The following is a 21,018-nucleotide window of genomic DNA, read 5'->3' on the forward strand; positions in this document are numbered from 1 at the left end:
GGCATTTCAGTCTGGGCTACAGGTATCACCTAGAACACCAAGTGTACCAAGAAGATGTTTTGTTGGTAGGTGATTCTGTTGTGCCATGCTATCATACACTCAGCCCAAAATACTGTACATAAAAGAATTGTGTATTTCACTTGGCAGAAGCTGACTTCAAGGGAGTGAAGAATTCAAGTAGTTTTGTAAATAAACCAAATCGATTACAGTCAAGCATTCCGCCACGTCTGCAACAAACAATGGGTGCCAGGCAGCAGTGCTCCACACAGCAGTCCCCAGGTCAACAACCCAAAAAATCATCAGCTGAGTATGTAGGACGAGACGAAGACTTTCCCAAACTCTCAAAGTGAGTATCGGGGAATCTCCCTTCGCTAGTTCTTTGGGTTTCACTATACATAACAAGGAGCTTTAGTGGGAGTAGTGCATTTGATACCGTCTAAATGGATCTTAGCGAGACTTTTGATATGGTCCCATGTGCAGATTAATCATGAAAAGTTGGACCTTGGGATCCAAGGCAAAGTGGTATTCTGGATTTAAAATTAGCTCAAAGGTGGGAAGCAAAATGTAATGATTGATGAACATTTTGTGATGTGAACTCTGTTTCTATTCAGGCTATACACCAGTATGAGGACTTTTGCTTTTTGTGATGAGTGTCAATGTTTTGAATTTGAATGTAATAGGGCATGATCAATAAGTTTAAATTCAATACAAACGTTTAATGTGGTTGATGATGAAAAAGGAACTTGCACACTGCAAGATATCAATGGACTAGGCATATGGTTGTAACAATGGCAATGAGATTTGGTCAGAAAAAGCCAAGTAATATGGAAGCCAAAAAGGAATAGACAATATATGGCATAATGCTGAGAAGTGTAGAGTAACAGAGGGACCTTAGAGAATATATCCTTAAGTCCTTGAACATGGCTGGACAATGGATAAGTTTGTTAAGATAACATGCAGAATGCTTCCCTTTATTGGGTGAGACTAAAATTTGGGTGGTTATGTTGGAACTTTATAAATGACAAGTTAGGCTACATCATTACAAATACAAGTAGATGATATGTAGTTTCTGATATGTAACATTTCACTGTTACAAGGGATTGTATAGTTCTAACATGTTATAGGAAAGATTGTGTTTGCACTGGACAAGATAAATAGGGAATGTATGAGAACGTTATCTGGATGGGAGCATTTGAGGAAAGATTGGAGAAGCTAGAGTTGTTTCTTGAAAGAGAGAAGGCTGAGGGGATAAAATCTACTTTAAGTGCGTAAAATTGAGGGATCTGGATTGAATGGTTAGGAAGGCTGTATTTATCTTGGTTGAGTTGATAACGAGGAGCATAGATTTAAGAGGTTTAGAGAGGATTCAAGGGAAAGTACCCAGAAAATCTGGAACTCACTGCTTGAAAGAAAGAAGATGGGATTAGGTTGGATAAGTTGTCATTTGGTATGGTATGACCACCATCCTGTAAATACGATCCATTGGGATTGTGAAAACACAGGCTCAAAACTTTCCATTGGTCTGGTCATTTGACTTATTTCACATTTCCCTCTCTCATTAGTTTGTTAGTGCAGAACTTGAGTAGTGCTGAAAAATGACACATTTTTTGAAACTTTGCATTTTGCTTTCATTTGGACAATATGCAATAAATGCCAATGTAAATAAAACACATCTTTTTACACTGAAAATGGATAAGGCACTTTGAGGAAAATACTGACTGGTTGGAAAGCGGACTCCTGGGTAGAGATGTTGCTATGAAGAATACACCAGTTATTTGTTAATTGACAGTAAACCGCTGAGCCTTGTTTAAATTTAAACCAAACAGTTTGACTCTGATTAATTAAGGCATTGCTGAAAAATGTGTTGCTGGAAAAGCGCAGCAGGTCAGGCAGCATCAAAGGAGCAGGAGAATCGACGTTTCAGGCATAAGCCCTTCTTCAGGAATGAGGAGGATGTGTCAAGCAGGTGGGCAGAGGAGATGACCTGGGGGGTGCAGTGAGAGAGGGACTCACTGAGATCCTTGTAGAGGGACGAGGAGAGCTTCTTCAAGGAAGGCATCCTTGCAAGAGGATTCGCAGAAGGTTAAAATCAACTAGGAGAAAGTGAGGACTGCAGATGCTGGAGACTAGGAGAATTAAGGCATTACCTTGAAAAATAAGTTTGAGAATGGCAGTGACCTATTTTGTTGAGTTTAAACAGGCACAATGTATATATGTGCTCTTTTGATGTGCAAAGAGTGCTTATTGTATAAAAATATATTAAACCAGAAAGGTTTCAAATCTTCGAGTGTGCGCAAATGTGGCACATTGTGAGTGTGACTGACTATTTAAATTCTTAGTGTAATTGAATTATATAGAAAATGCTGTCCAATGATGGAATCACGTCAGTGTATAGTGGACAGTGGTTTGGGCTTTGTAAGCACATACTGTTTGGGTGCAGTTATTACTTCTGCTTGTTGCAAACAACTTGAAGGTATATGTGATGGTGAGATGCTGTTTTGTATTGATTTTAAGCATCAGCAAGATGAGTAGTATTTATTATGATCAGCATACTGCCATTAAGCCAAAACAACAGTCTGCCAATCGCACAAATGAGTAAATGCAGTGGATGAAATTTGGGGCCAGTAGTAATGTTAAGGTGTGTAGACCGTATATCTTAATTACAGGTGGATTGACCAACCCGCGTATCCCTGGGCAGGTCACCCTGCTTCCCAAATGACAGTGGTTCTGCTTCACCCTCTGCATGAGCTGTTTTGTTTTTGACGTGCACTGCAACTCCTGGATTTCAGCATAAATAGCCTCCCAAAATGTTGCAGTGCTGTTGCAGCCTTTAATAAGACCTTAAAAAATAGGAGCAGGGGAGGCCATCTGATCCATTGAGTCTTCTCAGCCATTCACTAAGATCATGGGTGATCTTTTCGTGGACCCAGCTCCATGTATGTACCCGCTCACCATAACACTTAATTCCTTTACTGTTCAAAAATCTTATTTGTCTTTGCCTTAAAAATATTTGGTGAGGTAGCCTCAACTGTTCTAATTGGCAGAAAATTCCACAGATTCACAATCATTTGGCTGAAGAAGTTGCTAATGAACTCAGTCGTAAATCTGTTCCACCTTATTTTGAGGTTATGCCCCACTAGTTCTAGTTTCACCTGCCAGTGGAAACAACCTCCCTGTTTCCATCCTATCTATTCCTTTCATATATTTTATATATTTCTGTAAGTTTCTTTAATAGTTGTGAATTTTGTGGCATTCACCATTACTGGAGCCAAAGGATCCAAAGTAATGTGCTGGAAAAAAACAGAAGAAAATTACTATAAAAGCTACCAGGTTGTTTTAAAACTTAAGTTTTTCACCAGTATCCTTCAGGAGGGAAAGAAAACTGCTACCTGGTCAAGCCAACGCATTACTAGTTCAATAAAGTTAGCTTCTTAATTGACTACTCAGCTGCATTGCGGAAATGCTGTGACCAAGTGACTGCAGCAGACTATCAACACTGTAACAAATGAATTAGGAATAGTCTGTAATTACAATCTCACCTGTGTCTCCTAAATCCTGAAAATAAAGACAACTAAGATGAGCTTGGACATTCTCAATGTAATTTGCAATGGACACAACTCTCTAATAGAAAATTAGCAGTATATATTCAAACTCAGTTCTTCCTGTTTCTCATTCAGATGCACACAAGTACAGTTTGGTTTAACCTGCAGTGCAGGGCTGGAGTAGGCAAAGTACAGCCGTAGTGTGTAAGATGTTAACTGACAATTTCATCTTCGAAGTGAAGAATGGATTTCTCATTGATCTTATTTATTTATTTTTTGAATAATTTGGCATATGTTATGTTCATGCATTACAAATTACTCATGGTCAGTTTTTAGAAATTATGATCCTCAAGTCCATTTGCAGTTCCTCCACTATTTAATACATTGCATAGAAGGCTTAAAGATCCATGATGTGGAATTTCATACCCATCCGAGCACAGGTCCTGACTATCAATAAGATTCCAATTTGCAGTCAACAGTGGAGCAGCAATGCTTGAAGTGAAGTGCGAGCAATCCAATGTGATAGTCACAAAGCAATTTCCAGCACTCCAAACAAAGAATCAGTGCAGTTTTACTGTTGGGACCATAAACCTTGCTTTCCTTCTCTTTGTCTCCCCCAATATTTTAACCAATGAAGTGCCTGGGAGGGGTTGTGATGAACATGCTATGGTGTACAATTTAGTTTGTAGGTGTAATAGCAGAGAAGGAGTTCATTTATCTTAAGTCCATGCTAGCTCCTTGTAGAGTAGTCCTGTCAGTCTCATTCTTTCACTCTATCTGTGAAATCCTGCAAGTTTATTTCTTCCCCATCCCTATCCAACTTCCTTTTGAAATTTTGCATTGTTTTCTATTTCTACTAGCCTGATGCCAGCAAGTTTCAGTTAATTGCGTCTCCATGTAACAAAAAAAATGTTCTGTATCTCTTGTGCAAAACTTTGAATCCGTGTCTTTCAGTTCTTGCATCATCAGCTGAGAAAGCAAGTAAGGACTTGCATTTATATCAGGATTTTTAAGACGCTTTGAAATCTCAGAGCTCCATGACCTATTAAGTACATCTAGAAGCATAGTCACTGCTTAATGCAGAAAATGCAATATCCAACTTGCTCACACCATGCTCTCACATAAGGAGAAAGTTGAAGCCAATTAGCTTTTCAAAATTCACCCTTTTTGAAATGTCTCCAGAACCTGAAACATCAAAGATTAGACTGTCAAGCTGTAAGTCTAATTTGTGAGCTCTCCCTGGGTGTGTGTTCAACTGGAACTTATTTAAGTGAAGGATTGTTGTGCTCATCTGTCGACTGAGAGTTCATTGTATTTTGTTTGTGCTATGATCCACTGTCCTCTAAAGTGTGTTCTCTCACTGCTGCAGTGGAATTTTCTTGATCCATTTTTTTCCCAGAACACAAGAACAAAATTAAGTCCAACTATATTAAAACAAATTATTTGTTTAACTATCTGATTTGTAGAAAGCATGATCGAGACTTGGAATCGAACTACACAAATTCAGAATGTCAACACCTTGCTCCTTCAGTGACGGTGGAACCAGGAGCTAATGAGGCTCAAGCCCCAGACAAAATGCATCAGAGAGCTGAGCAACCCTTTGCTGCACTGCATGTGAGTACGTTGTCTACATTTTATTTAGTTTTATGTTACTGGGATTTCAGTGTCTGTGGGTCTTCAATGTACTTGATGGGACTTAATACACTTGATGAGAAAACTGCATAATGACAGATTCCAACATTCCAAGATTCTATCTGGAGATTGGTGAGTGCTCTTTAATTTGATAATTTTTTTAAGGGAACAAAGCAATGTTATTATACCATTAAAATGTTACATTGAGGAAAATATATCGGTTATCAATAACCAAACTATATAAAATCAGTTTCTAACTATAGAGAATGGGAAGAGTTTAATGATGTGTTGGAGGGATTTGGGGGTCAGAGAATGCAGAGCAAGATAAAGGGACGAAACATATTTGGGATTAGAAGACTAAGGAGAAGTACATCAAGACTATAAAACATGGACGTGTTTCTGTAATGGAGCAACATTTGGAAAGAGTGTAATTATTCAAAGAAGGTTGCATAAAATGAGTCCTGATGAAAGAAGATTGATGAACACCAGACTCATTGTGTCATTATTTTGTCCTGCAACCCTATTCCAACATTTTTTTTTCAAAGATGCTTGGTAAATGATGTAGTTATTAAGCTAAGTAACTTTGAGTGAAGTACAGTTATGTGCTAATTGTAATTTCTTTTCTCTGATCACGGTGGCAGTAGATCGCTGAAACATGTAAGAGTCCATAAGATTAACTAAGCTTATTAATAATGTCACTTCTTCAAAGATGCAATTTATATTATGAAATGTTTTAGCCCTCCTTGACCAAATCCACACTACATGGAGTACAATACAGATAAGCAGTTCGGAGGTTAATCATGTCTAAGCAAGATTCCACCCTCCTACTCCACCATTGGACAGATCTTTAGAACTAATCATCCTCCAAAACATTTTTAAAATTGGATTCGCATCAAGGAATGACCAGTTGTGTATGTGAACAACATATGACCTGTGAGAGGTCCATGTAGACACTCTTTCACTGATCTCCGGCAGTTAGTAGGAAGAGTAGTAGAGGCATAATGTAACCATACTTTTTATATATTGTCAGTGTCCTAAGAGGTCCTAAAGCTCTTAAAAATTAAGTGAAGCACAACAACAGCATTAACAGTGGAAGAATCTACATCCTATAGTCATATTATAGCCCAAACTTAAAACTGTGTGCATTTGTGTATGAGAGAGAGTGCTTCAGAAAGAACAATGACACTTTTCCATGATGTTGAGCATTGGATTATTATTGCCTTAGTTCTTACCATCTTAGAAATGGAGAAAATGCAACATTAGGCCATAGCATTCAAATTAATATTTGAATTTAATAAAGCATGGGGTTACGTTGAGTATGAAAGGGTCCAGTCAAGCAGCTGAACCAAGGATGGAATTGGAATGGGGACTATATTATAATATGTTTGAAGAAGGGTTGGATAAGCATTTGCTGGCTGGGGAGGTTTGATTAGTTCAGTTGACTAGAGATTGATGCAGAATTGCATCAACAGCATATGTTCAATCCCTCTACTTTCTCCTTGCCTTGCTGTACAGAGTAGTGTTTCTGAAGCTATATATAGCTAATTGTCTCTTGCAAATCAAGAGAGATTTTATGCAGACTTTGTATAATTACTTGATACCTATTGGCAGGGAGAGAGTTCCATAGAATCTTTACAGTGTTGAAGTGGGCCATTCGGCCCATCAAGTACACACCAATCCTCTGAACAGCATCCTACCCAGACAAACCCCCACCAGTGCCCCTTTATCCTCTCCCTCTAACCATTAATTTCCCATGGCTAATCCACCTAACCTGCACATTCCTGGACACTGGGAAATTTAGCATGGCCAAAGGCTAAATGAGTTGATACCAATAACTGAACACCAGGCCAAAATGAATAATAGATATTAAGAGGAGCCAGATAAATATGAATACACAAATAGTAGAAAATCACTAATGGTTATGAAGGAATTTGCAGTTGACATGGCTTTTGAGAGCCAATTCATGTGCTGCATGACATGAGAGCATGGGGATTTGGAGACTGCAGGACTTGATTTCAGCAAGAATTAGGTTACATCAGTTTGGTGATTTGAAGGTTGGGGAGGTTTACAGTAGGGAGACTAGGTAGTGAGCATTAGTGAAGTTTAGCTTAATAATTGAGGGGTTTCAGTGGGGCTTCAGTGGCAGGGTCAGGCATTGTTGCATAGCTGGGGAAAGTGGAGTTGGTACAGACCAGGTGTGGAAGAAGACTTTCGTAACACTATATTGTTTCACAAGATCCCATTGCTTGAGGTTTCGTCGATGTGTACCACAGTTCTTGTTTAGGTTCAAACTGTATCTGGAGACTCAAACATGTGACCTAAGCTGACACACCAGTGCAGTACAAAAGGAATGCTACACTGTCAGAGATAGTTCATCAATATTCAATCCTCCGACAAAAGCATGGAAGCAATCTTCAATCTGAAATCTTATATTTTTTTAGAAATAAATATTTTAGAATTCTCAATGAATTTGTAATTCAATGAGAAATAAAAGCAAAATTCTTCCTAAATCCTCCCCAGTGGCAAAAACAGGAAGGCAGATTATTATTCGAATGATGGCAGTTTAGGAAAAGGTCAGGTACAACGAGACCTGGGTGTCATGGTGGGACAATCACTGAAGGTTGGAATGCTGGTGCAGCAGGCAGTGAGGAAAGCACATTTCATGCTGGCCTTCATAGCATTTGCGATTTGAGTATAGCAATGTTTTGTTGCAATAATACAGGGCCTCGGTGAGGCCACACCTTGAGTATTGAGTGCAGTTTTGGTCTTCTAGTCTGAGGAAGGACATTCTTGTTATTGAGGGAGTCCAACAAAGGTTCACCAGACTGTTTCCCGGGATGGCAGGACTGACATGTGAAGAAAGACTGGATCGACTGGCCTTGTACTCTCTGGAATTTAGTAGAATGTGTGGGAATCTCATAGGATTTTATGTTTCTGATAGCTTAATTGTGAGAAGAATGTTCCCAATGTTGAGGAAGTCCAGAACTCGGGGTCACCGTCTAAGAATAAGGGGTAAGCTGTTCCGGACTGAAATGAGAAAGACATGGCCCTTGTGGCTAAAGAGATTAAGGGGCGTGGAGAGAAAGCGGGAGTGGGATGCTGAAATAGCACGATCAGCTGTAATTGTTACTGAATAGTGGCGCAGACCCAAAAGATTGAAGGGCCTATTTCTGCATGTATTTTCTGTGTTTCTATGTTTAATAGCAATTGATTCATGACCAACTAGAAGTTGATGCTAATACCAGAGTAAAAGAAGAGGATAACTAACGTTTTCAAGAAGAATCATGAGGTTGAGGATTGGCTGAGTTTCAGATAGCAGCAAAAAAAAATCAAAAACTCGAGATGATCAATAAGAGGATCTGAATTTTACAACCTGCACGAGACAGGAATAAGGAGGATGCCTGGTAAAATGGTGCAGAAGCACATTAGGCAGGATTTTTGGGTAATAAACACCATCAGCCAGCTCTCTGAGGGGAAGCAACCTGGTGGTTGTAAGTCAAAAGGAAAGGAATTGGGAAGGCTTGTTACATAACTAAGTAGATCAAGATTTTTAACAGGGAATTGTGATCTTACCCAGGGGCTTGCGTGAATCATGTAGAATCAGAGGTTTACCACTTTGAATTGAGGCGTTGAGACGGTCAATAGGGTCCAACAATCTGGAACTCACTGCTTGCCAGTGTAGCAGAGGCAGAAACCCCCAACATTTGGGAAGGATTTGGATGTGCCGGGAGGTAAGTTGGCAAACCTGCTTGCTCATCCATGCTAGGCTGCCCGATTTGGTGGTTTTGCAGAGGGAGAGGCCAAAGACGGTGGTTGTTCCTCAAAGGGGTTTGCAAGGTGAGAACACTCCACTGGATAGAAGATAAAGATGACTTGTAGTAAGTATGAAGTAAACGTTGCCCACACAAATTGTGGTTAGTTAACAGAGCTTTTAGTTTGTTAGAGTAAACATCCTAAAACACAACATTTTGTCGTGTAATCCATTCACCTACTGACAGGAGCTTGAGTTTCTTTCTGAAAATTCAGTCTCTACGGGTACCTCAACACAGGTAAAAGTTCAGGAAGTCCCACCAAGATGACGACAATCATTTTCTGATGCACTCCAATCATGTGTAGTTTGAGTACATGCAAATAGTATAATTATCAGATTAAAAATTCTGCATACTAATTTCATTTAAATGTCTGTTTTGAAGAATCCATTGGAGATTCCCCCTTGCCCTACAGCACAAAGAATGGATCCTGTCCTTCAGTCAGATATGAGCTCGTCACATCTTCCTTCATCAACACCATCATTGACTTCACCGGTGCTTTCAGTACATCCATCTGAGTCAGTCACTTGCCAATCAGCAGGTAATATGTTTAATTGGAGATTACTGATACAATTTAAAATATAGTTGCATATTGCATGGAGTATATTGTGTGCATTTCTGGAATCCACAGTATAGGAGGGGATGTGATTGCACTGGAGAGGTTACAGAGATTATTTATCAGGATGGTTTCTAGACTGGAGGCTTTTAATTATGAAGAGAGACTAGACAGACTGAGGTTATTTTCCTAGGAGCAGAGGTGATTGAAATGTATATAGAGGGATGTGGCCAGGAGGGAACTTTTCCCCTTGCTGGAGGGATTCGGTGACCGGGGCATGGATGAAAGGGAAGGTGCAGAGAGTTTTGAGGAGATGTGAGGAAATCCCCACATCACCGAAGTAACAAATGGCTTTACAAATGTTCAAAGATAGCATTCATTTTGTAACAAGAAATACTAGCATTTTCAAAAGTTGAATATAATTGTTGTTAATGTGATCCAGATTTATATATTAAATTTCTTAATCCCATGAGTATTGTGGAAATCTGGAACTCGTTGCCTATAAGGGTGGTAGAGGCAGAAATCCTCAACATTGAAGAAGTGTTAAGATATGTCTGAATCTGACTGTGGAGAGTTGTATATGCCAAGGTTTATAGGATATGGAAAATGGGATGAGAATAGTTAGATGATTGCATTTGCGCCAATCTGTAATATTTGTTCCAATGTAAAAATGCTTCACATTACATATTTAACCGTTATTTCACTCAGTTTTTAAGTTACCTGTCCTTACAAATTCTACCTCCCCATCTTCTGAATTATACACCTTTTAAATCAAATTATTTGTTCAGAGAAAAGTTCTCGATTTAATTTTGGGAATATTTCAGGTATACTTCATAGGTTTGTGCACTTAGAAAATTCTAGTGTGATTGCGCGTTGGAATTGATTTTTTTTTGTGTATTAAGAAACTTAATATATAAATCTGGACCACATTAATAACAATTATATTCAACTTTTGAAAATGCTAGTATTTCTTGTTACAAAATGAATGCTATCTTTGAACATTTGTAAAGTTACTTCGGTGATGTTAATAATGTCAAGGAATGTTTGCTTTCATGATAGCCCCATAGTTGGGAATCAAATGCTCAGTTATCTAACAATAAACACTTTTAAAACAATGAAGTTGAAGAATTCAGAATATGATTCACAGCTTCATTGCAATATTATTGTGTGACAGTTTTATTCTTAAGAATATTGAGGACAGCTTCTGTTGTTTGAGTGTTTGACACAGACATTCATTTCATCTTTATCTCCATCTTCAGAGATGTCCAGTCCAACTGTATCACAGCCTCAAGTGACCTCAGCATTTATAACCCCACTTTGTGCACCAATGCGTGGGGCTAATCTCCCACCAATGCCTGCAACTCACATCACAAGCTCTTACGATGATTTGTTATACCCTGGGTTTGCTGTGAATGAAAAGGGAGAGTACCTCACCAGTGCACCTGTATTTTCATACAACAAAAATGGAGCTGACCTTCCGAATGGTAAATAGCATGATCTTTTCTCAAAACTATCACAGGTTTTATTTTAATTTGTAAAATTACTGGGAATTCTTCTGTTAACCTGTATTATTCCATGGTCTTGCTGAACATGATTAACAAACACTGGTACTTTGGAATAATAATGGAACAGTCACAAATATTGCAAAATGCAAGTAATTCATTGTCTGAGGGGAAGATAGCCGGTAGAATGAAATTGTGTGCTGCACTTTCAACACCTGTGAAACTACATATTCTGTTTTTACTTCAGATTTGCAACATTTAGTATTTTCCTTTAATCTCTTTTAGTGGTGATTGTATGCCATTTTATTTTGTCAGTGTACCTGTAATTGAGCGTTTCCAAATTCATTTAATCTAGGATGTCTAGAGCCAACAAAATCCTGTCTAATTTGAACCAGTGTGTCAGACATAAAATGGCATGGCATTAACTGTTGCACTACTTAATCAAAAATTGCCTTTTCTATTCAGAAAAACACATTATATGACCTGCAATCAAATTACAGATAGACAATCCTTTATCTGAAATTCCAAAATCTGATAAGCTCCGAAATCCTAAGTTTTTTTCTCATTAATAAGGTTGTTTGGCGTGCAACGGCACACCCACTCAACCCACGTCACTCAGGTGTGACGTAGCTATATGGCCCAGCACTGGCAGGAGTTAATTCTGTCTCAGTGCTCGTAATAGTCACAGGTGGGTCTGCTGTTCGGTGATTTTAAAAAAATTTTACTATGAAAATGTCGTTTAATCCTTTGTCCGAAAAATTCCAAAACCTGAAAGACAGCTGGTCCTGAGTGATTCAGACAAAGGATTGTCTACTTGTACTTAAATTCAGAGTTATTCTACTATACCTCATCCTTCTCACTCAGAAGATCAGGGCACAGATAATAACATACTGTTACAGCTCACCCAATTCTGAAGCCTGTGTATGATGTCTCTACCCCATGAGAAATCATATAATCACGTAGAATGATATAGAACACAGAACAGTAAACTACATGAACAGACTCTCAGGTCCACTATGTCTGTGCCAACCACGATGCCATTCTAAACTAATCCATCTGTCTGCACATGGTCCGTATCTCTCTATTCTCTGCCTGTTCATGTATCTGTCGAAATGCCTCTTAAATGTTGCTATTGTATCTACTTTTCTACCAGCTCCTTTGGCAGCATGTTCCAGGCATGTACCTGCCCCTCTCAACTCCTTTAAAGTTTCACTCTTTCACCTTAAAACTATACCTCCTAATATTTGACAGTTCCATCCTGGGAAAAAGATTCTGACTATCTACCCTATCCATGCCTCTCATGATTTTATATATTTCTATCAGGTTATCTCTCAGCCTACAATGCTCTCGTGAAAACAATCTAAGTTTGACCAACTTTTCCTTTATACTTACTACACTCCAACACATCCTGGTAGGCCGACCTTGCACCCTCTCCAAAGCCTACCCATCCTTCCTACTTCAAACGTGGCCTGACTAAAGTTCTACACAGCTGCAACATGACTTGCCAATTTTTATACTCACTGCCCTGAACGTTGAAGGAAAGCATGCTATATGCCTTCCTTACCACTTTATCCACTTGTGTTGTCACTTTCCGGGAGCTATGGACTTGCACCTCAAGATCCCTTTGTATATCAGTGTTCTTAAGAGTCCTGTTGTTAACTGTATACTTTCCACTCACAATTGACCTCCTAAGATGCATCACCTCACACTCGTTCAAATTAAGCTCTACCTGCCATTTCTTCACCCAAATTTCCATCTGGTCTGTATCCTGCTGTATCCTTTGATAACTTTCACTATCCAGTACTCCAATAATTTTCATGAGAGATGTCTTTCCCCAAATAAAAACAAGCATTTCGAAGAATTAACATCTGTTCCCTATGATGGCAGCCTGTTCCAGTGGTCCACAGTTCACTGTGAACAGACCCACCTCTGACAATTCAGCAAAATCTAACATACTTCAACTTAAAATTGTGAATTGTCCTCTCTTAGTCTATTTAATTGGAACAAGCTGTCAAATTGAACATAATTTATTCCTATCATCATTTATACACTTCAGTTCAGTTGTTCCATGAGCCTTTGTTTGTTTAGGGTGCAGAGTCTCAGCTCTTTGAACCTTCATAAATGAGGTGTTTTATTATGTTAATAAGTCTCACTGCCCTCCTCTGCATCCTTTTCAAATCTCCGTGTCACCCATTATGAGTGAGACCAAGGCTAAAACCCGTACTGTGGCCTGACCAACAATTTATGCAGGGACAAAATGGTCAAGTTTGTTTTCTGATCAATTGTCCTGTAAATAAACCTCGATGCTCTATTTGCTGTTGATTTACAATTTGACCTTTGCAGCTTTAAACCTGAAGGTCTATTTCCCCGTCTATTTTAATTGATAAGTTCAAAATATAGTAGAAATAAATGTTTGCCTTTAAGACGTATTAAGAGAAACTGTGTTCTGCACATATTAAGCCTTTTAAAACTGACTAAAAATTACTTTTTAAAAATAAAATCAAACTGGCTGTTTATTTACAAGAAGTTATATTATGTGGATCAGATATTGCTCTTTCTCAACTACGGTGAAAATCCCTTTTGTATTTTCACCTGATAGTCAAAACTTGGTTTTACTGTTGCAAAACTGGCCATTTAAAATAATTCTGTTTTGCTAAGTTGTAGTTATAACAGGATTTGCACATTTGTTTAAAGAATTTGCCATGGTTAGGAGATGTACATTGGTGTGGAGAGGTGGAACATTCTTCTGTGTTCCATGCAGGAGTCAAGTTGTGAAACGAGCAGTCTATTCATAGGTTTTCTCTGCATAGATGCTGCCTAACCTGTTGAATACTTCCATTATTTTCTGTTTTTAGTTTATTTGAAATTTATGTTTTTGATCAATAAAGTGATACACAACACCAGGTTTAAAAATAGCCAGTTCCATAATTGCTTCCTTAACACTGTCTTAAATGTATTTTGTGAACTTGCTCTCTGATCTTCATACAAATTAGGCACATTGATAAATATAGTTTGAAGTCTTTCAGGATTATTGCACTTTTGGCAACTGTAGAAATAATAATGATTTCTACTTTGTTTTCTTGCCTTTTTTTCTTCAAATAGATAAAAGCATTCTACGTTTTTTCTACAATCTTGGTGTTAAGGTAGGCGATTTTTCTTGCCTTTTGAATAGCTGATCATGTCAGAGTATGAAAAGATTATTAACAACAGAAAGCTTGTCTTGCTGCATTGATTTACATTGTACATGGTCTTTGGTGAGAAACTTAATTACTGACCAATTGATTTTCTTAAAACTACATTCTACTATTAGATATCATGATGAACATTTTGACACACTGTAATCTATGCTCTTAAATGAAACTTATTGCTACTGTTGCTGTTTTGATGTCAAGATTTGGCATAGACGAGTTAGACCAAAGGGTCTGTTTCTTATGTATGAGTCATCTAGATTGTCTTGAGTTCATGAATATGGTCTAGTGCACCGATTCCAAGCAGTCCTGGAGAAGCTCTTCTGCTGCCTCTGACCAGCATTGTTTTACTTTCTGTTTCAGCTTCTGCTTGTAAGCTGAGAGGAGGAACACAGCTTTATGGTCTTGATTACCAGGATGAATAGAGAGCAAACGTTCCCCTTGGTTAGTCACGAGAGGGCATAGTTTTAACATAAAGGGGCGGGAGATTGAGGCAATTTAGGAAAAATCTTTTTCACTCAGCAAGTGGTGGGAATCTGCAGTGTGCTACCTGGGAAGGTAGTGGAAGTTGGAAACCTTATAATCTTTTTAAAAAAAAAATACTTGAGTACTTCAGATATTGTAACCTTCAAGGATATGGGACAAGTGCAGGAAATTGGGATTAATGCACTTTTAGTGGTGATAATGTTGGTGTAGAGTCAATGGGCTGAAGGGACTTAGCTATGCTGTATGAATCTATGATCTAATTGAATGGCAGATCGGACCTAAGGGGCTGGGTGGTCTACTTCACTTCCTGTTTTGTATGATGCTTCAATGTTTGGGGCATTTCCCATTATGGTTAGGAATTTCCTCATCTGGCAAATGCTATTTTGTGCCAAGGAGGTAGTGTGCAATCTTTGAGTGGAACAGCAGCAGCATCAGGCAAGGGGTGGAACTGGGATGTGTACGAACAGGCATAAAGCGACTGACATGATGGAGGTCTGCATGTTAACAGGAGAAAGTGAGGACTGCAGATGCTGGAGATCAGAGTCAAGAGTGTGGTGCTGGAAAAACACAGCAGGTCAGGCATCATCTGAGGAGCAGGAGAATTGACGTTTCGGGCACAAGGCCAGCTTACTGATGAAGGGCTTTCGTCTGCACATTAATAGTCTGGGAATTGCTGTATTTGAAGCCAGTGATTTATTACTTTGCATATAAATGATTTGTGCATTTTTATTATTGAAGTTCAATTTCTTTTTCCTTTCAGGCTTACAGTTTACCATTGTGGCCACCGTATTCATATCTATATCCACTGAACCAAGCTTATTTGAAAAGTTGTGGAATCTATCCAAGGAGCCCTGCACCAATATTTCACCCAAATCCTTGGTTCCATGCGACTGCTGGAGTAATGCAGAATGAGAATGTTATGAGTCCACCTCATCTATCCAGCCCTGCAGAGACCAATGCTCCTGATCATTCAGTACAGAGAGATATCAGTGATATTCACAGCCATTCACCATTGCCACAAGCTGCTACATTACTTTTGCCGCACAAAAGCAAACCAGTGCTAGACACACCAATTCCTGAGCAGTCACCTCAAAACCTTAATCCCTCGTTTCCACGGTATTTTCCTAATTTGATAGCAGATGGAACCCAACATTCTGGCTGGAGGCCACCTGTACCACAGGCATTATTTAGCCAGCAAGCACAAATGCACGCTTTCAGTTTTCACCCAATGTATATGGCTCTGCCAAGTCATGTATTTCCATTGCAGGTAAATAATGATCAGAAGGTTGGCGCACCAGATCTAGGTGAACCAATGTCAGACAACACACAGAGACGTGAAATGGAAGAGATGGGGAGACAGCCAAAATTATTGACCAGTGCTGAAGACGACAGGCTGACTAGGAGTCAGCCTGTCATTTTTGAAGGTTCTCGATTATTGGTAAAAGCTGGTGGTGGTATTGGTGATACATATCCCTTGGTTGAGGAACAATCAGTCTCTAGCCCTGGTGAAGGATGTGCAAAGCAACACTCAACCCTTAAAAGGGATAAAGAATCAGTATTGATAGAAAAGCTAAATCCAGCACCTGATAGTGGGTTTTCTGGTGTGGACACACAATCTTTTGAGGCTCACAAAGTTGCAGGAGCTGATGCAAATGAATTAGAAGTTGCTAGTCAACATCCTGAAGCGAAATCCAGAAGCGACTTAACTTTGCAGTGCATTAGTGAATCAAATGTTGATACTGTCGCACATGATGCAGAAGTCACCCTCTTGGATCACACCTCCGAGAATAATTACAAAATGCCTGCCATGTTAAATAATAACAAACCGGTGCAGTTTTACAGTCAGACTCTGGGAAAGGAAAGACATTATGTAAAGGAAGATAGTTCTTCAGAAAGGACCGTGTACAGACGTTCTCCTTATGTTCGCAAGAAGGGTGAAAAAGAAATGAGCAGGAAAAAATGGCAAGGGAAAACGTGGGCATCAAAAACCACATGTTGCCTACCCGATAGCCATGTTAACAATAGGGATGCAGCAGATAGCATTAAAAATGAGAGCAAGTCACCAACTAAAGCTGGCAGTGTTCAGGGTGTAAACAGTGTTGCACAGAATCCGGAAATACACATAGATCTTGGTACTGACAGGCATGAAAGCAAAAATGAAAATAAACAAGAAAAAGTGAAAAACCAAAAGTTTTCTATGCGCCAAAATAGACTGGATGAAGAAACTGGTCTTGGCATCAGGAGAAATCATGATGTAAAGGAATTTCAGAATCGGATGGATGTGGAAAATGTCAGTGGAATGTCATTTGAAGGAAAGCATAGTAGTTTTAAAAAACAGAGATATAGAGCAGGGGGGAAGCCTAATCCTGCTGTTAGAAAATACTGAGTAAATTTTGGAAAGCATTGACACAGAAACAGAACCATCACATTTAAACTGATCTTACAGCTATTTTTGCAAGAATTTAAACACTCTTGTTTTACAGCAGTTACAGATTTGTTAGAATATTAAAACCAGTAGGGAGGCCATTTGGCTCATTGTGCCTCTTCAGTTTAAAATAGCAATCCAGTTTAGTCACGTACCTGAGCCTTTTGCTTGTAACCTTGCAAATAATAAGTTGTCTTAATGTATATGCTCAAATGCATTTTTGAAAGCTCCCATGGAATACTTCTACCATGTCAGATGATGTGATTCTAGATTGTAATTACCCTTTACATGGGAGGGTGGGGGACCTTGCTGTTGCTTTGTCAGTTATTTTAAATGTTACCAAAAAAGAGAAAATGCTGGAAAATCTCAGCAAGTCTGGCAACACCTGTAAGGAGAGAAGAGCTGACGTTTCGAGTCTGACCCCTTGCCATTTTAAATGTTACCACTGGTGACTGAACCACTCTCCAGAGGGATCAGTTTGACACTTTTTTTCCTCCTCTATCAACCCCCTCCTCTCATAATTTTGGAAATCTGTGTTAGGTCTCCCCATATTGGAAGCAGGTTAATAGTGGGCGCCCTCAAAAATTGATTGTTGATGCCTCAGTTATTCGCTATTTATTAATTACTTAGATTCCTTGAGAGGGTCAAAGATACAAATTTACCAACGACAGAGATTGTAGATACATTAATTACATAAGTGAATTAAATGTGGCCAGTGGATTACATCCCATTTCAGTGTAAGATCATCTATTGTAGTCCATAAAGTAGATCAGAATAATATTTAAATGGTATAAAGTTAGGTCCAAAGTTATTTAGGGAGTCTGTGTACATGGATCACTATGTAAGGGATAAAACAAATCAAAGTGACTAATGGAATGTTACAGTACGAGAATATGAAGGGGTTAAATTTTACAATAGCTGCACAAACACCTACTTAGACATTTGGAGAGTGTGGATAGGAGTTTGGAGCAGTGGTAGGCAATACGGTACCAAATCTCCTCTCTCAATTGATCTACTAATCAGATTATGGCCTCAACTCTACTTTCCAATTCAAGCCCTTTGATCCCTTTATCAGTCAATAATCTATCTGGCTCAGCCTTAAAGTTATTCAATGCTATGTCTCTCTGAGGAGAACTCCACACACTTTACCTTCTGAGAAACAAAAAAATCTGTTGATCTCCATCTTACGTGCAAGGGGTCTTGGTTTTGAACTGTGCTCCCTAATTTTATTCTCTCCCATATGGAGTAACATCCTTTCAGAATCTACTTGTCAAATCCCCTCATGAACTTGTGTTTCAATAAGATCACACATATTCTTTTGAACTTTAATTTCTTTTGAGGCCTAATTTCTTTGTATTGCTGGAAATCAGAGAGTGAACCTTCTCTGCACTACTTATAATGCATGATTTCTTAAATAGGGATAGCAAAACCAAGCTCCAGATGTGGTCTTAATGCCCAATATGATTGTAGCAAACTTCCCCACTTAAACATTCCTTCCCACTTGCAATAAACTACAAAATTCCATTTGTCTTCCTAGTCATTTGCTATACTTCCTTACTAACTTTGTAAATCATGTACCAGGGCACTCAAATCCCTCTATACTGTTTTGCTGCTATCTCTCTCCATTTAAACGGTGTACTGTTTTTCTTCTTGCCAAAACAGGCAAGTTCACATTTTCCCACATTATACTCCATCTGCTAAATTTTCTGCACACTCATTTAATCTTTCAGTATCCCTCTACAAAGTCCTTGCATCTTTCTCCTTGTTTGTCATCAGGAAAAGTTAGCAACCATACATTGGATCACTTCATCCAAGTCAATGAAATAGATTTTAAGTAGTTTTGATAATGACCAAAACTTACCCCTGTGGTATGCCACTGATTATATTTAGCTAACCTAAAAATGACCTATTTATTCCTGCTTTCTTTTTCCTATTGGTTAATCAATCCTCTACATCCATCTTAATAAGCTCTTTTTTGTAAAGTATGTTTTGGAAAGTCAGGTATGTCCCATCTGCTGGTTTCCTTAATGCATATACTGTTAGGTCTTTAAGGAACTGTAATAAATATGTCAACACTATTTCCCTTGCATAAAACCATGTTAACTCTGCCTGATTGTGAGTTAAGATTTTCTAAGTAGTTTATCAGAATGATCTTAATAGATTGTGGTATTTTCCCTGTGATAGATGTTAAGCTAAGTGGCCTGTAGATCTGTTTTTCTTTCTTATCCCTCCTTTCTCAAATAGGAGTTCCATTCGTTTTTTTCCCTTAGCTGATGGAACCTTATCAGAACTAAGGGAATTTGGAAAACTAAAACCACGCATCTACTCCTTGCCCTGTTGATTGTAATTGTTTTAAGTTTTTCCTGGCATGTTATTTTTGTCTTTTACACTGAAGACAGATGCAAATAATTGTCGTTTCCTTACTTCCCATGATTTACAGCCTGGACAACCAACTCACTTGGTTACTCTCTTCCTTTTTTAGAACAATACCTGTAGCAACTCTCAGTATCCGTTTGTATATTTCTGTCTAGCTTTGTTCTTATGTGTCTTCATTATTTATGTTTGCTGATTTTTTTCTTATTCATCTAATCTTGTGACCTGTCAGCAAACTTTGTGAAATTTACACTTTCATTGTGTAGTACTTTATTTTTAACTGTAGTCACAAATGCTGACTATCTTCTCCTTGTTTTCTCAAGGAAAGTGTCTTTGCCCAGCGTTGTGAAATATCTCCTTAAATATCTACCACTTAATACCGAATTCAGTTTAACCAGCAGTGTCCTCATACTCTTAGAATTAAGTTTTAAACACTAATCTTAGTTAGTTTTCTCTCCCTCAAATTGAATGATGTTATGATCACTGCTCCCTGTGTTTTATGGGGATCATTAAGTAATCGTGCCTCATTGCACTTTACTTTGTCTGCTGTCTGGTCTGAATGTGCTGCTCTAAGATACCAATCCCAAAAATCCTTTGTGACCTCATCTTACAGGCTATGTTGCAATGACATTCATTCAATCTGTATCCAAATTAAAATCATCCATGATTATCCCTGCATCTTTCTCACAAATAACATTCCCTGTAAGCTGCATTGCCATGCAGTTGTTCCTGTGGTCTACATGTCGATCAATGTACAGACACAGTTCCAAGCACTGACTTCTGGATTTTGGAGTTATCATGCAATAACACAAGAGGTCTGAACAGGAAAAGAAATGAGGATTTGGGGCTCATTAATGTTTCCTGTACACCCCATGTTAAATGACTTTGTTTAAATGAGGATATAAAATAACAACACTGAGTCTACATCTTAATCTTTAGAACTAAGGCCATCTTTCACTAATATACTAATGTTGTCATCTTTAATTAACTACGCTGTACTTTTTTTGAACCTCCTATCCTCTGAAATGTCTTGGAGCCTTGAATTTTCAGATCTTGGGCAGTCATATTGCAGTCAGTTCTCTGCAATATGACATATTTCAATTTGAACTGACCATTAGTTTTCTCCTTGTCTTACCTCTTTATTATATTTTGTCTATTTTGTACAATTCTTCTGTTTCTCTTTGTGCAGTCTTTGTGCTGCCCAGTTTTCAACTGCATTCTGTATCTGACATTTGTCCTAAATCTCTGTCCAGTTTTATTTTACTCTTATTTTTGTCATCTAGATGGCCCATCTTTTCTCCCTTACTGGCTGCAGTAATCTATTTCTATCCTGAAAGCCTTGTTTTAATGCTCTTTTTCTAGCTTTTGTTTGTTACCAGCCCAATATGTAAATTTTAGTAACTGATATTAATACTGTTAGAGTTCTCAAGAAGGATATATATGTGAGGCATAAAACTCAACAGGCTGGCTTAGGAGTACAGGTGCACTTTTATCTGAAATCAAAA

The 21,018-nt window shown here is 38.5% G+C and overlaps 1 protein-coding gene across 1 annotated transcript in view; it reads left to right on the forward strand.

Annotated features, from left to right (window-relative positions):
* The window catches only part of otud4 (OTU deubiquitinase 4), a 108,402-nt gene extending 88,400 nt beyond the window's left edge, over window positions 1-20,002 (forward strand). The window contains exons 13-18 of the mRNA XM_043699024.2: window positions 148-346; window positions 5,009-5,156; window positions 9,368-9,524; window positions 10,799-11,023; window positions 14,144-14,184; window positions 15,476-20,002. Coding sequence (XP_043554959.2) covers window positions 148-346; window positions 5,009-5,156; window positions 9,368-9,524; window positions 10,799-11,023; window positions 14,144-14,184; window positions 15,476-17,101 — 2,396 coding nt within the window. The 3' untranslated portion in view covers window positions 17,102-20,002. The remainder of the gene's footprint in view (window positions 1-147; window positions 347-5,008; window positions 5,157-9,367; window positions 9,525-10,798; window positions 11,024-14,143; window positions 14,185-15,475) is intronic.
* The last annotated feature ends 1,016 nt before the right edge of the window (window positions 20,003-21,018 follow it).

The sequence above is a fragment of the Chiloscyllium plagiosum genome, unplaced genomic scaffold, assembly GCF_037043375.1.
Source record: "Chiloscyllium plagiosum isolate Xiang-an unplaced genomic scaffold, Cpla_swu_hap1 HiC_scaffold_1, whole genome shotgun sequence".
NCBI classification, from domain to species: domain Eukaryota; kingdom Metazoa; phylum Chordata; class Chondrichthyes; order Orectolobiformes; family Hemiscylliidae; genus Chiloscyllium; species Chiloscyllium plagiosum.